This window comes from Trichosurus vulpecula, chromosome X, assembly GCF_011100635.1.
Source record: "Trichosurus vulpecula isolate mTriVul1 chromosome X, mTriVul1.pri, whole genome shotgun sequence".
NCBI lineage: Eukaryota > Metazoa > Chordata > Mammalia > Diprotodontia > Phalangeridae > Trichosurus > Trichosurus vulpecula.
Genome location: NC_050582.1, coordinates 3,717,368 through 3,730,164, shown reverse-complemented (window position 1 = coordinate 3,730,164; position 12,797 = coordinate 3,717,368). Strand labels below are relative to the sequence as shown.

The following is a 12,797-nucleotide window of genomic DNA, read 5'->3' as shown; positions in this document are numbered from 1 at the left end:
AGCAAGAGAAGTGAACACCAATCCTTATCCAAATGTTTCCCACATCTCACGGCAATGCAAGCAAGATGGCGGTGGGAGGGCTCTGCTCAACCTCACATGTTTGGAGAGGAATAGTGAGCTGCAGCAGGATTTGCTGAGGGAACACAGCTCACCTGGGGCACTGAGCCAGAATTCAGAGCACCATGGATCCGGGGCGAGGTGCCATACGCACCCATCTGATGCCATGGGGGAACACAGTGATAAGCAGGGACCATGGAAACACAGGGGTCATATCCTTGCAGGGGATGCTGGACATAGGAATCTGGCATAACTGGATAGTAGACGGACCCGGTGGGTGGTGGTGGCTGGTCAGAGTTTGTGTAGATGCCTAAAGGACACACAAATCCCAAAAAAGCCACTCAGAATAAACAGAGACACATCTCACAGCACCCAAAGGGACCCAAATGGTTCATTCGCTTCAGCTGTGCACAGGGCAAAACACATGATGCGGAGTCAGAGGACCTGGCTTCAACCCACACCTCTGCCACTTAGATGTGACCTTGGGGAAGCCATTTAACTCCCCCAAACCTCAGTTTCCCCAGTGGCTGGACTAGCTCAGGGCTTCTTAAACTTTTTCCACTTGTGACCCCTACAGAGCTTCTTAAACTGTGGGTTGAGTCTCGACCCAGTTTAAGCAGCAATGGACTAGCTGACCTCTACAGGCCCATCCAACTATAAATCGATGGAGGAGACCAGGGCAGCTCCAGCAGAAGGGATTTAGGGAAGATGACAGAAGACTTTAAAAGCAAGGAGATCCCAGCAGATTCTTGTGGAGGCAGACTCCGAATTTCCACGTTCTCACCTTTGAATACACCCCTAAGATTGGGCAATTACAAACCCGGGTCTTTGTGTCAGTGGATTCAGAACGCACAATGTTTAAGCCCAGGCTCCACAGGAATAGGCCTGGAAAGGACAGTATCTCAAGATACAGCATTAGTCTGTATGTTGGTGAAACTTTTTTCTCCCTAAGTGATAAGCCATCAAAACAAGCCAAGTGTTGACAGCTTGGCCTTAGCAGCTACAAGTATTAGAAGGAAAAAATGCCTCCACAATGGAGATAGAGGCTTGGTGTAAAACATGAGAGGACTGGGGCTGATTTAAAGGCAACTGAGTCAAAATTGGCACCAAAATAGCCACTCTCTTGTAATCAATTGCATCAAGAGCCAGGGGCCTCCCATCTGCAGGTCTCAGGAAACTCCCAGTGTTGGAGGTCCTGTGGGGCTAACTATGACCAGTGCCCTGGCCCTGAGTTGCCCAGGCTATAGTGTCAGGAGGGTGGCCTTGAACCCAGATCTTCCCCACTCTCAGCCTGATGCGTCATCAGTTCTTCTTTGCCTCCAACAGGGCCCTAGGGATTACTGCCCTACGACCTTGGGGTCTGCTGGGAAGAGAAAAGGGTCAAGGGCTGAGGAATAGTACTAAGGTCCAGAATCATGGCACTCTCTCACTCTGCATCCTTGCCACATCACCTCCCACTCCCAACATGCAGGCATGGCACAGAGTGGCAGCTCCACCTCAGGCCCTACCTGCCACTGCTCGGCCTCTTGCATACTCACTACCAGTCGCTGTTTCAGGAGGAACCTGCTGGTTATCAGCCCTCCCCAGCTCACTGTACACTTGGGACACTGCATGGTCTGCCACTGGCACATGTTCAGGATAAGCGGGGTAAGGTTCGAGAGAAGCCACATGCTGAGAAGGCACCAGGGGTGGCGGCAGCGGTGGAGGCTGGTGTTGCTGCTGCTGTTGCTGATGATGGGGCATACAGACCACGGAGTGCCAGTAATTCTGGTGGTAGCACTTAGAAAGGGGAAGAAAGGAAGAGCTTTTTAATCCTCCAGCGCCCTTCTGTCCCAGCGATGACCACGTGGACAATAACCGCCACTCCCATGAATGGACCATAAGGGCCACGAGGGGAGGAACAACCCCAGGGACAAAGCTCAGCCCCAGACAGAAGATGATGAGAACTAAGGAGGGCCCAAAGCTACAAACACAAGGGAAAAAACCCCGCTTCTCAGATAATCTCATCATTCTTTGGCACAAGTCCTGTCTAGTCTACAATGAAAGGGAGAGAAGGAGCAGCCCCCTCTGACATGAAAAGGACTTGTCTGCTACACACACAGCGGGTAGTGGTGAGCCTCACCGAGGCCGCTGCTTCAGTTAGCCCCCACAGGCTGTTTACAAGGACAGAGACAGAGGAACAAATGGGAAGTTGGTCTCTGTCACCTCCAGATGTGAAAACAGCTCTAGAAAAATGCTGAAAATTCCCCCAAGAGCACAGAGCCATCCCCTCCCCTCTCCTTTCCTAGCTTTGGTCTAGAGAGGCGGCATCTGTTTAGAGTGAGCCCTTCAAAGCTGGGCCATGCCATGAAGCACAGGAGCTTACTCTCTCTCACTACTCAAGAGCCTTCCAAATGGTAATCCATCCTAAAAGATGTCCGTTGCCAGTCAGTCAGATAACTCTGGATTACAAAGCTTTGTGCAGGCAGGAACACCTCTGCTTAAATCTGACCTCAAACACTTACTAGCTGTGTGACCCTGGGTAAGTCACTGTGTGTGCCTCAGTTTCCTCATCTGTAAAATCAGAATAATAGCACCTATCTCTCAGAGCTGTTGTGAGGATCAAGTGAAATAATATTTATGAAGGGCTTAGCGCACAGTAGGTGCCATATAAATACTCGTTTCCTTCGCCACCCCCCCACCCCCGCTCAGATCACTAAGTCTTGGGAGTTTAGAAGGCCTGGGCACAAATAATCCTCTACTACCACATAATAACAGTACCACAGGGTGCTGTTGTAGTGATTGGCCATACCTCAAGAGCTCTGCCACAGAAATGCCAAAAGGTATGGTAGCCAGTGCCGCCAAGGCCAGTCTGATCCCAACTTGGGCACGGGGAAAAGCCACGGTCGCTAAACCACTTCCCTAATGCCCAGGTAAGTAAGAACCAAAGGAGGAAAACCTTCAGCAGGACTCCACGTGTGCCCCCAAAGCTCTTACCTGCAGCCCCAGGTTGAAGTAATACTGCAATACCTTGGTATCTACAACATAAAGAGAACAGGGTCCTGAGGCTGGCATGCCAGCCCCAAACAAACAAGGCCCTTGGTGCTTCTTAAGGAAGCGGTCTTCCGAATCAATAGAGCAAAACTGTGTGTTAATTAGCCCTAGCTTTAGCGAGCTGAGAGTGCAGAGAAGCCAATTAGATGAGCTTAACTCAGAGATCAGAGCTGTTCCTTAGCTGCTCCCCAGGGAGGAGGCTCCAGCTCCGCAACTTTCTTACTTGGGGAAAGTGCTACCAAAAGTACCAAGAATGCCAAGGCTGCCCTGCCAGGAGTGTCAATCATCAGGTCCTAGCAGGCTGTCCCTGGCCAGGCGTCAGGGCCCACAGCATCCCTGAGGGGGCGGATGAGAACACTACCTTGGGACACAAGGGCAGGACAGAAGTGGCATCAGGGCACAGCAGTCAGGGAAGTAGCTTCTCCCACCTCTAGGCCTCTGAGGGCAGTGACCCAATGCTAACTTTCACCGCTACCAAGTTTCAGCAATCTGGGTCAAAAAGTTTACTTAGTTGGCTCAAAGCAATTCTAACTGTGCCTCTTTTTATGCAAATCAATGCAAAACAGAATCAGGGAACGGAAGGGGGGGAAGTGAAGAGGGGGTTCTTAAGCAGACACACAACAGTGAGAGCCCAGAAGGCAGACTCCACTTCTCTGCCAGAGGGCGCCACCCCCAAATGCTACTCAGTTTCCTCAGCACTGCCCATGCTGGCCTAAGCAACTGGGAGAGGCTAGAGCCAAGACCTGCTGGTGGGGTCTGAGTAATGAGGAGACCAACAGAGCCAGGTGGGTTATACACTGGAGTAAGGGGCAGAAGAGCAGCTCTGGGGCCATCGAAAACACCAACCACATTCTGGGCTTTCCTTGGCAGCTCTGTCCCCAGCAAGTGTGTGCCACGAGCCAGTAGGGCCCCGGACTCCGCAGTTCCTGGGTTCTATTTGTTGTTCTGGGGTTGGAAGAGGCCATCGCTGGGCTCATGTTATCAAAGAGGAAACCAAGGCCTAGGCTGGCCCAAAGTCTCACAGGGATGCAGTGGCAGAACGAGCTCCACCAGAGTAAGCCCCCAATGGGAGGTAGCCGCGGTGGCGGTGGCAGCAGCAGCACCTGGCAAGAGCCTGGGCAGTGGAGTCAGATGTAGGCCTGCCCAAGGGCCAGGGGAATTGGAGACTACTCCAAAGTAACGAGAAGTGTCTAGGTAGCAGAGACTCCAACAGTGGAGCAGAAGGATGGGAACCCACAATCACGGGTCCCCCAAGATGGTAGGCTGATGGTTAAGATGCCCCTGTGCTATGCTATCAGAGCACACGGGGCAAAGACCAGAGACCATATACCATTCTGCAGCATGGCACAGCAAAACAGGCCACTGAGCCCCAACGCAGCCCTAGGCCTTGGTCTAGTCTGCCCTCGCATCAAGGCAAAAGCATGCCCTAGTGATATAAAGCTGACGAGAGGGCAGAGTAACATAGTGCCTTCTGCTGGCCTTGGCATCAGAACACCCTGGGATCATGCCCTGCCTCTGACACTGAGCTGGGCAACTGCAGACAAACCCTCTTCTCCAACGCCCTTAAGGTCCTGACTCCTCTTCTAAATGACAGGGCTGGACCCTAATGGGGGAGACAGCGCACACAAAGTGGACTGAGGAGCTGGGCAAGGTCCAAGCAGCTGAAGAGATCGGAAAAGGCCCCTCCAGAAGGCAGAACCACCTAAAGCCAGGATTCCAAGAGCCGGGCAGGCATGGGAGCAGCCAATACAAACCCAAGGAAATGGGAAATGGATCATGCTTTGGAGGACACTATGGCATGGACATGGAGTCTATTATGTCAGCTCCAGGGAAGTGGAGGAAAGACCTGTGGAGATCTCTGCCAACCATTTCAGAAGAACTCATTGGCTTTACTGGTTTTTCTATACCCCAACCCACAAGTCATTGGTTTCCAAGGAAAGTCTCTCAAAAGAATAAGATCTCAGTGAAAGCCCAACTTCCTTACCTCGAGGTAGGTCACTACCATTCGGGTCACACGAATAAGCTGGTGGCATCGGGATGCCTGCAGGTTCTCCCAGCTCATTGGACGGGCCAGTTGCAGCAACAGGAGCAGGATAGTAAGAGAACATTGCTGATGGGATCACTGTGATGAAGCAATGATTCATGGTCAAGATCTGCCCAGCCCAGGGGAATGGGGGGAGAGCAGTCAGTAGGCAGAGTGCCCTCTTCCAGGAAGCTCACCTGCCCAAATTCTCTTGGACGAAAAAAAAGTTCCTGGTGCCTTTTGTCTAGATATCAATCCTTTCTAAACATCACTCCCCTTCCCCAATTCCCACCTTAAAAAAAGAAAATCCATTAAGTGAAATTAAGTGACACGTCTAGCAGAGTATGCAACATGCGGCAACCGTAGGCCCTCACCTCTCTGCTCAGAGGCTCGTGTGATCATAGGCAAAGTCCCAAGGAATCTTGGGATCACCGAGATTAAATGACTTGCCCAAGGTCACTCAAGCAGTAAAGTGGCAGAGGCAAGACTCACACCAGGATGCCTTTCCATTTCACATTATTCCTTCTTCTCTTCTCTGGGACCAAAAGAAGGTTATTGCAACTATTCATGGACTTGGCCCTTGCCCATTACTGAGCTGTTACACAGGAAGAATGTCCCTAAAAACAAATACACCGTATTTGGTTCAACCTAAAACCTTACAGATAAACCAAGCTCATGGCCCAAGAGGAGGGAATCACAAGTTTATCACAAGCAAACGATATATTCTACTGCAGCCAACAAAGCAAGATGCAGTCGTGTCAAGCAAGGGGGTGAGGTGGCGCAGCTGACACAGTACCAGGCCTCGAGACAGGAAGACCCAAGTTCAAATCCAGCCTCAGACATTTACTAGCTGCGTGACCCCGGCCAAGTCACTTTACTCTACCTCAGTTTCCTCATCTGTCAAATGAGCTGGAGAAGGAAATGACAAATCACTCCAGTATCTGCCAAGAAAACCCCAAACAGGGTCACAAAGAATCAGAGCAGCAACAAGGTGGTGAGAGTTCCATGGTACCCTGTCCCGGCCAGAAGACACCTGAAATGCTTAGTTATAGGTCCCCAAATTTTAGGAAGGACACGATGAAACCAGAGGGTGCCCCGAGGAGAGTAGCACAGGAAGAGAGGTGGAAGAATTGGGGGACATCTGCCCTGGAGAAAACTTGGGGAAATGAGAGCCATCTTCCAGCAAGTGAAAGGGAAGGGATCAGCCTCATCCTACTAGGCCCCAGGGGCAGGGATTTCAGAGAGCTAAGATCTTGGCTTCAGGAGAAATTCCCCCAAGAATCAGAACTGCCCCAAAATGCAATGGGCCCCCTTGGACAGCAGCAAAGCACCCACACTGCTGCTTGGCTTTTTCTCCTGCTGGGATCACCGAGACACGTCAAGTGAAGGATTTATAGAGGACATTCCTGTGGTCTAGGAGGGAGACCCTTCCTGCTTGGAACGCTTCAGTTGGGGGGTGGGGCTACACAGCAGGCACCTGCTCAGTGGACTATATCAATGACCTCCTCCCCCACCAAAGCACAGGATTCAGTGGGAGCTCCACAGCACCCCCCAAACTGCTGAGATCCAAGCAATGGGTGAATGGACGCTGAGCTCAGAGCTTCAGGGCCTGACAAGGAATCCTGAGGCTTCCAGGCACCTGATGTGCCAAAAAACACTGGCCTCAATGCTGAAAGAGGCACTGAAAATTTGACAGGTTTTCTTCCCATTCCCTACATGCCTATGGCTTTTTTGGTTTTTGAGGCAGTTAAGTAACTTGCCCAGGGTCACACAGTCTGAGGCGGAATTTGAACTTGGGTCTTCCCGGGCCACTGTCTTTCAAAATGATAAAATGCTTATCCAGGAACATCATACCTGAGGAAACTAAAAACACATCCAAGCCCATTTGCCAGAACTGTGCTGAATTCCCCGAAGTAGCCTCAAGAAAAGGGTGCAGGCTCCACTCTGGCAAAACGGAGCCTATAACTAGTCAAAACTTGGGGGAATCATTGGAGACGGAGAGAATCCTTCAAAATATCAAATCCCATTTCTACCCACTTCGCCGATTTCATGTTAGAGCTGAGGGGAGTGTTGTGTCCCCTCCCTGAAGGTCTATGCGTGGAGTCTGAACAGCAGGCCTCGATTCTTGATTCCACTAACGGACCACATGGCCATTAAGGCTGTGGCCCAGGAATGGTTCTACTCTGACCATTTTCTCCCAATGATTTAAAACAATAGAAAGACCCCTGCCTATCACCAGCCCTTGCACAGAAAAATGAGTGTTGTTTGCTGGAGATAGTGACAGGAGTTCTGGTTTCGACATTTAAAATCCCTGGGAGCACTGGAGGCCTTAGGGATTTGCTTTTTTCCCCCAGAACAGCTTTTCGGACAAAGCCTTGCTCTCGTTTCTTCTCAGGCAGCTCTAGAGTCCCAGCATGTAGGAGCAAAGCTCTTAGAGGCAGGTGTTTAAAGACTGTGACACGTGGATGTGATCTCAATAGGAACAAAGAAGCCATTAGTCACAGGCCAAGCCATAGCCCAGGAGTCTCATGGGCCCGATGGAGTCAAGGGCAGCAAAGAACACGGATGAGTCATTTCATGTGAGCTCACCCCCCACCCCCCAACTGATGAAGTTGTAAAGGAAAAGCTGGCAGCACAATCTCAGGCATGTGGTGGTGGGGGGTAAGGCACAGGCTTCTCTGGGTTCACTCTGGCAGTAAACCAATCTCCAGCATGCCTGCTGGTGGGCTGTTCATACACTATCTAGCTGTGATCCCATGTGAAATCAGGCCTTTAAGACAGGAAGCCCCTAGGAGTTTGGACATGCGGAGATCTCAGAGCAGAAAAGCTGCCAGACTCTGCAGAGGGTACACCTCCAAAGCTTTGAGGGCATCCCAGCAGCCCACTATGCCATTACTGGCCCTTGTGATCAAGGTAACAACAAGCCATAGGAAAAGGTCAAATTGGGATCCCAAAGTGCCCAATGCTCTTCAGGGGATATGGACACAATACATTTGAGAAAGATCTCCTTCCTGCAAGAAAGATTAACTTTAGCATCTGAGTAATTGGCAGTTCTCTAAAAGCTTCACCGAAAACGGCAGATGTGCCAAGGGGTGCCATGATACAGCCCTGTGCCAAGTAGTATATTGTGATGGGCTTAGCCAAAAAGTCCCACCATCGAAAGCCAAAGCAGACAAGCCACTGCCGCTCAGTTGCTGTCACCACTAGCTCACACAGGTTCTTAAAAAGCAGGTGGCCAAGCACGGCGGGGAGGGGAGGAGAAGGTGCAGCAAGTGAAGGAGCTGCCAGCTCTCCATCTTGGAGAACAGCAGATTTGGGAGCTCCAGTGACCAGACCAGCCCCTGCTTGGACGAGAGACCCTGCTCTCACCTAGAAATCAGCACTGGGCAGGAACTTGGGCAAGGCATGCAGACACAGGGGTTACCATCATCTCCACCGAGTCCAGAGAAATCCAGTCCAGCCCCAATGCGGATGAAGACCAGGGAGGTACATGTGGGTCCATGAACACCCCAGTCACAGGGTGGGGCAGGGGGGAGAAACATGCAGACTATGGACCTCCTCCTAGTCAACTCCCCACAGTATAACCACAATCCCCAGCACTCTCCCCATGAATTCTACCACGTCTCACTGAAGCGGCCCATGCAACATCACCATTTGATGCATGGGGGCTCCAAGGGTGGGCTCCAGACAACATGGTCCTGGTAGTCAGGGGTTCCTTGGTCCATTCACTGGGTGTGTACATACGTACGTACACGCACGCGTGCACGCACACACACACATTTCTGAGGGAGGGAAGGAACAAGTCTGAAAAGGTCCAAAACACAATGACCCACCTGGACGGTTCAATGGGGTTGGAGCCATAAGGAGAGACGGCACTGGGGCCTGTGAGGGCACAGGGGCAGCAGTGGCAGCACCAACAACAGCCTGAGGGTTTGGTGGGCAGCTTGATAAGACAGCTGGTGGCATGGAACTGCTACAGGAAGTTGGAGATATCACTGGTGGGCTCATCAGCATCTAAACAGCAGGAAGGAAGAGTTGTGAACACAAGCTTGCACTAGGGTTAGCATGGTGAACACAAGAAACAATCACTGCTTTCTCGTAACGACCCCAGGGAGATGGGCCAAGGTGAGTAGAGGGTAAAGTAAGAGCTGAAAGAGATGCTGGAGACTATCAAGTCCTGACCCCCCCCCCAGCCATTCACAAGGCATAGACAACAGTGACGGTCCCAGCAGCCTCTGCCCAGGTCAGACACCATGTGGCTGCAGAACCAGGTGTTTCTAGGTACCAGATTTCAAGGACATGAGAACGTTGAGGCACACTCATCATGCCATGTGAGCATTTGAAGGGAAGGCGAGAGCCAACTTCCAGGATCTGAAGGACTGCTACACGGAAGACCTTGGTTGTTTACCCCAGAGGGCGAAGCCAAAATCGGGGCATGATCATCACTGCAAGGCAGATTTAGGCCCCTTCTGACTCACTCTCAGGGGCCCAGTCCCTATGGGTAAAGCAAGGGGCTTGGCCTAGCTAAGTTCCAACATTAGAATTCTGCTATGCTAGCAGCCACAGACCTCACGTCCCCCCCCTCAAATAGGGTCTTTTTGAAGAGGTAGACATGGCTCGCCAGAGCCCTTTCAGCAGGTACATCCTAGTCCCACCTGGGGTGATTACCTTTTGAGGGTAGCTGTAGATAGCACCATCCTGAGGGGGCACAGAACATGCTCTTCCATCCTGGAGAGACTTGGAGAAGAAGCAAAGTTACAGCACAAGGGAAACGTGGGACTAAGAACTATGACAGAAAAGGGGGACCAGGGTGCATGTGGGAGAAGGAGGGGCAGAATCTTTCACCGGCTTCTCAGTTGTCTGCCGTTTCTGCTTTGCCAAATATGCCCCAACGTAGGAGGTAAGCCATGAGGAGGCTGTCGACACTAACTCACACCTCTATTTGCCTCAGCATAGCACCTATGTTTTAAAGGGTTTTCATGAAAACCAAATGAGATAAACAAAGTGCTATGAACACCTGCCCTAAAGGGATTTAGAGCCAGAGTTGCAGCTATCGAAGAGGCAGTACAGTAAGAATGGAGTGCCATTCTTGGACTTCAGCAAGATCTGGGTTCAAATCTAGCTTCTGCCATACACTAATAAGTACTTCTTAGATGCCTGCCATGTGCCAAGCGCCTAGAAGGCACCAAGCTGCAGTGCTTGAGAGGGAATTTCCTGGCCAGAAGTCCCCCAGCCTGGTGAGCTGCTCCTGCCCATTAGACCCAGAATGACTCAACATCACCACCTTTTCCTAGTCTGGTTTGTGGCAGCAACATCAAAAGCGTTTCCTTTTTTTTCCCTTTCTCTGCTAACGGAGATAGGAAATGGGAGTGCAGAACGGGTACACGCAGTCACGAATAGCCATGGTGTCGATCTGTTTTACTGAACTTTCTCATTAGAAAAGGATTCTGGCGGGGGGAAGTTACAAAAATGGAGGGGATGGAGAAACAAACTTTTTGAAAGAATCAGTCCATACGTGACCCAGATGTGCTAACACGTAATCCCACCTAACGCCTTGCTTCCTGATGTGTCTAACACTGCCTTTCAGGACCTGAGAATGTAGCCCTGGGGTTGTTATAATTAAAACAAGGTCCCCTTTCAGTAAGATTGCCTAGTAAATGGAGACATGTCAAAATCCCCAGGAGCTCAGCAACCTGGAGGGGGGAATGGTGACACCAAGGCTCCCAGAGCACAGGAAAGCAGATGGTGATGCCTCCCGCCCCCCCCCCCCAGTCCATCAGGGCACCTTCGCTAGCCATGACCTTGAGGGCCACATTCATCCTGCCTACCTTCAGACAGCTGCATTGTGATGAATTCCAGAAGGTGCTCTAAAGCCAAACAACCCCAGACACAGGCCACCAGGCAGCCAGGAAGGATGCCGGCAAGCCCTACAGGCAAGTCTCAGGCCCAGGGCCAGCTCCAGAGCAGTCCGGGGTCAACTGCTACTTAGCCCTCTTTTCCTACCAACGTCAAGGACGAGAAACAGCTCTATACTAAACTGGAGCATGACAGGCCTCAAACTTGGGTGCTTTTGGGTCTCAACAGAGACCAATTCTAAAGGCCTCTGGCATGAAGTATTCAGGGAAGATGGGCAAAAAGCCAACCAGGCTTCGAGTCCAAGCCTTCTGTCCCCTACGTGGATTGCTATAGGATCATTGGGCTTTTTAAATTACAAACCTAACATTACTAATACAAATCTAATGAACTGGCTTTGCAACTAGGTAGGGGTGGCACGGTGCCAGGGGGCATGGAGGGGGCTCCAACCCAGGAAGCCCTGGATTCTGGTCCCATCTCTGACACATCCTGGCTCAATGACCCATAATCACTCTAGGCCAGAGGCATCAAACATGTGGCCCAGGTCCCCAAGTCAGGTTGATATAAAATCAGGAAATATTTCACAACAATAGATAAAAAGACCATATGACACAGAGAATGTGAATCTGTGGTTTTCCAAGTCAATCAGTGGCTTACAGGGCCCCCACACGAATTTGAGTTTGACCCCACTGCTCGAGGCAACTCCTTTAAGACTGTAAGATGAAAAAAGGGCAGCTACTTGCATTGGCAGAGGGCATTCCCCATACCGATGATATTCCAGGGTTAGTTTCCCAAATCTCAACACAAAAGGTCACGGCTTACCAGCTGCTCGCTCTCTCTTTCTCCATCCCCATTAGATTTCTGCCTCTCCATCTCTGCCCATTCACTCTTCGCAGCTCAACGGACAAAGCAGGTGCTCAATCCCCAATTCTGCCCTCTCTACTTTCCCTCCTACCAAAAAGGCTTTCCAGCTCTCTGCCTCCTACATCACCACCTTGCAAGATGATACCCCACATCAATACCCACTTTCTTCAAGCTGCCCCCAATCCGAGGACACATGGGCAGCTCTGGTTTAGTGTGAGTATAAACATGGCTGCTGTGAAAAGCTCTCTGCTGTTATCTTGACTTCTGCCCATGTAATGGAGCACAGGTGAAAGCTCCCAGTTGTAAATTGGTTATCTCTTGGATCATCGGACCAGACTAGGGCTGAGAAGGCCCTCAGAGACTGTCCAGGCCAACCCCTCAATCTGCACCTGAGGAAAACAAAGCCCAAGGCAGTGGAGAACTTGCCCAGGGTCACAAAAGTTGTGAGCAGCAAGGGCAGGATTTGAATCCATAGCCCCTGCCTCCAGAGCTAGGCCTCCTTCCCCTATCCCACACTGTCTCCTTTAGCAAGGCTGAGCAGCTGTTCAAGTAATAACTAATAACCTGTTTCTTTTTTATAAATTATCTGCCCAAACCATCTGAACCCTTATCTCTGGGGCCTTTGCCAAGGATCAATAGTTTCTCCTCTACAGGAGGTGCCAAACTCCAATGTCTGCTTCTGGCCCACTGGACCCCCACCTTTCTAATGAGAGGGGAGGGATGTTCCAGCACCAGGCAGTCCTCTGAGATCCTGACGGCTCCCAGCAGGGATCATAAGTCAGCCAGCTGGGGGCGAGGTAGAAGGTCAAAGCAGAGGTTCTCTTGGCGCTGCCTGCTGACCTCAGCACATGGGGGGCAGCTGCCAGTTCTTAATCTGGTGCTCTTATCCTGACTGTAGGAGACTAATGTTAGGCCAACACGTCTCTCGCCCTGAGCGATCTGGGAGCGTCTCAGCTCATCTTCATCC

General features: G+C 51.1%; 1 protein-coding gene across 1 annotated transcript in view; it reads right to left on the bottom strand.

Moving 5' to 3' along the window:
* Window positions 1-92: 92 nt before the first annotated feature.
* LOC118832921 (putative bifunctional UDP-N-acetylglucosamine transferase and deubiquitinase ALG13) overlaps window positions 93-12,797 on the bottom strand; it is a 31,068-nt gene continuing 18,363 nt past the window's right edge. The window contains exons 19-24 of the mRNA XM_036740312.1: window positions 9,782-9,850; window positions 8,947-9,127; window positions 5,075-5,212; window positions 3,034-3,074; window positions 1,566-1,836; window positions 93-367 (exon numbers count right to left, since the gene is read on the bottom strand). Of these exons, the coding sequence (XP_036596207.1) occupies window positions 93-367; window positions 1,566-1,836; window positions 3,034-3,074; window positions 5,075-5,212; window positions 8,947-9,127; window positions 9,782-9,850 (975 nt within the window). The remainder of the gene's footprint in view (window positions 368-1,565; window positions 1,837-3,033; window positions 3,075-5,074; window positions 5,213-8,946; window positions 9,128-9,781; window positions 9,851-12,797) is intronic.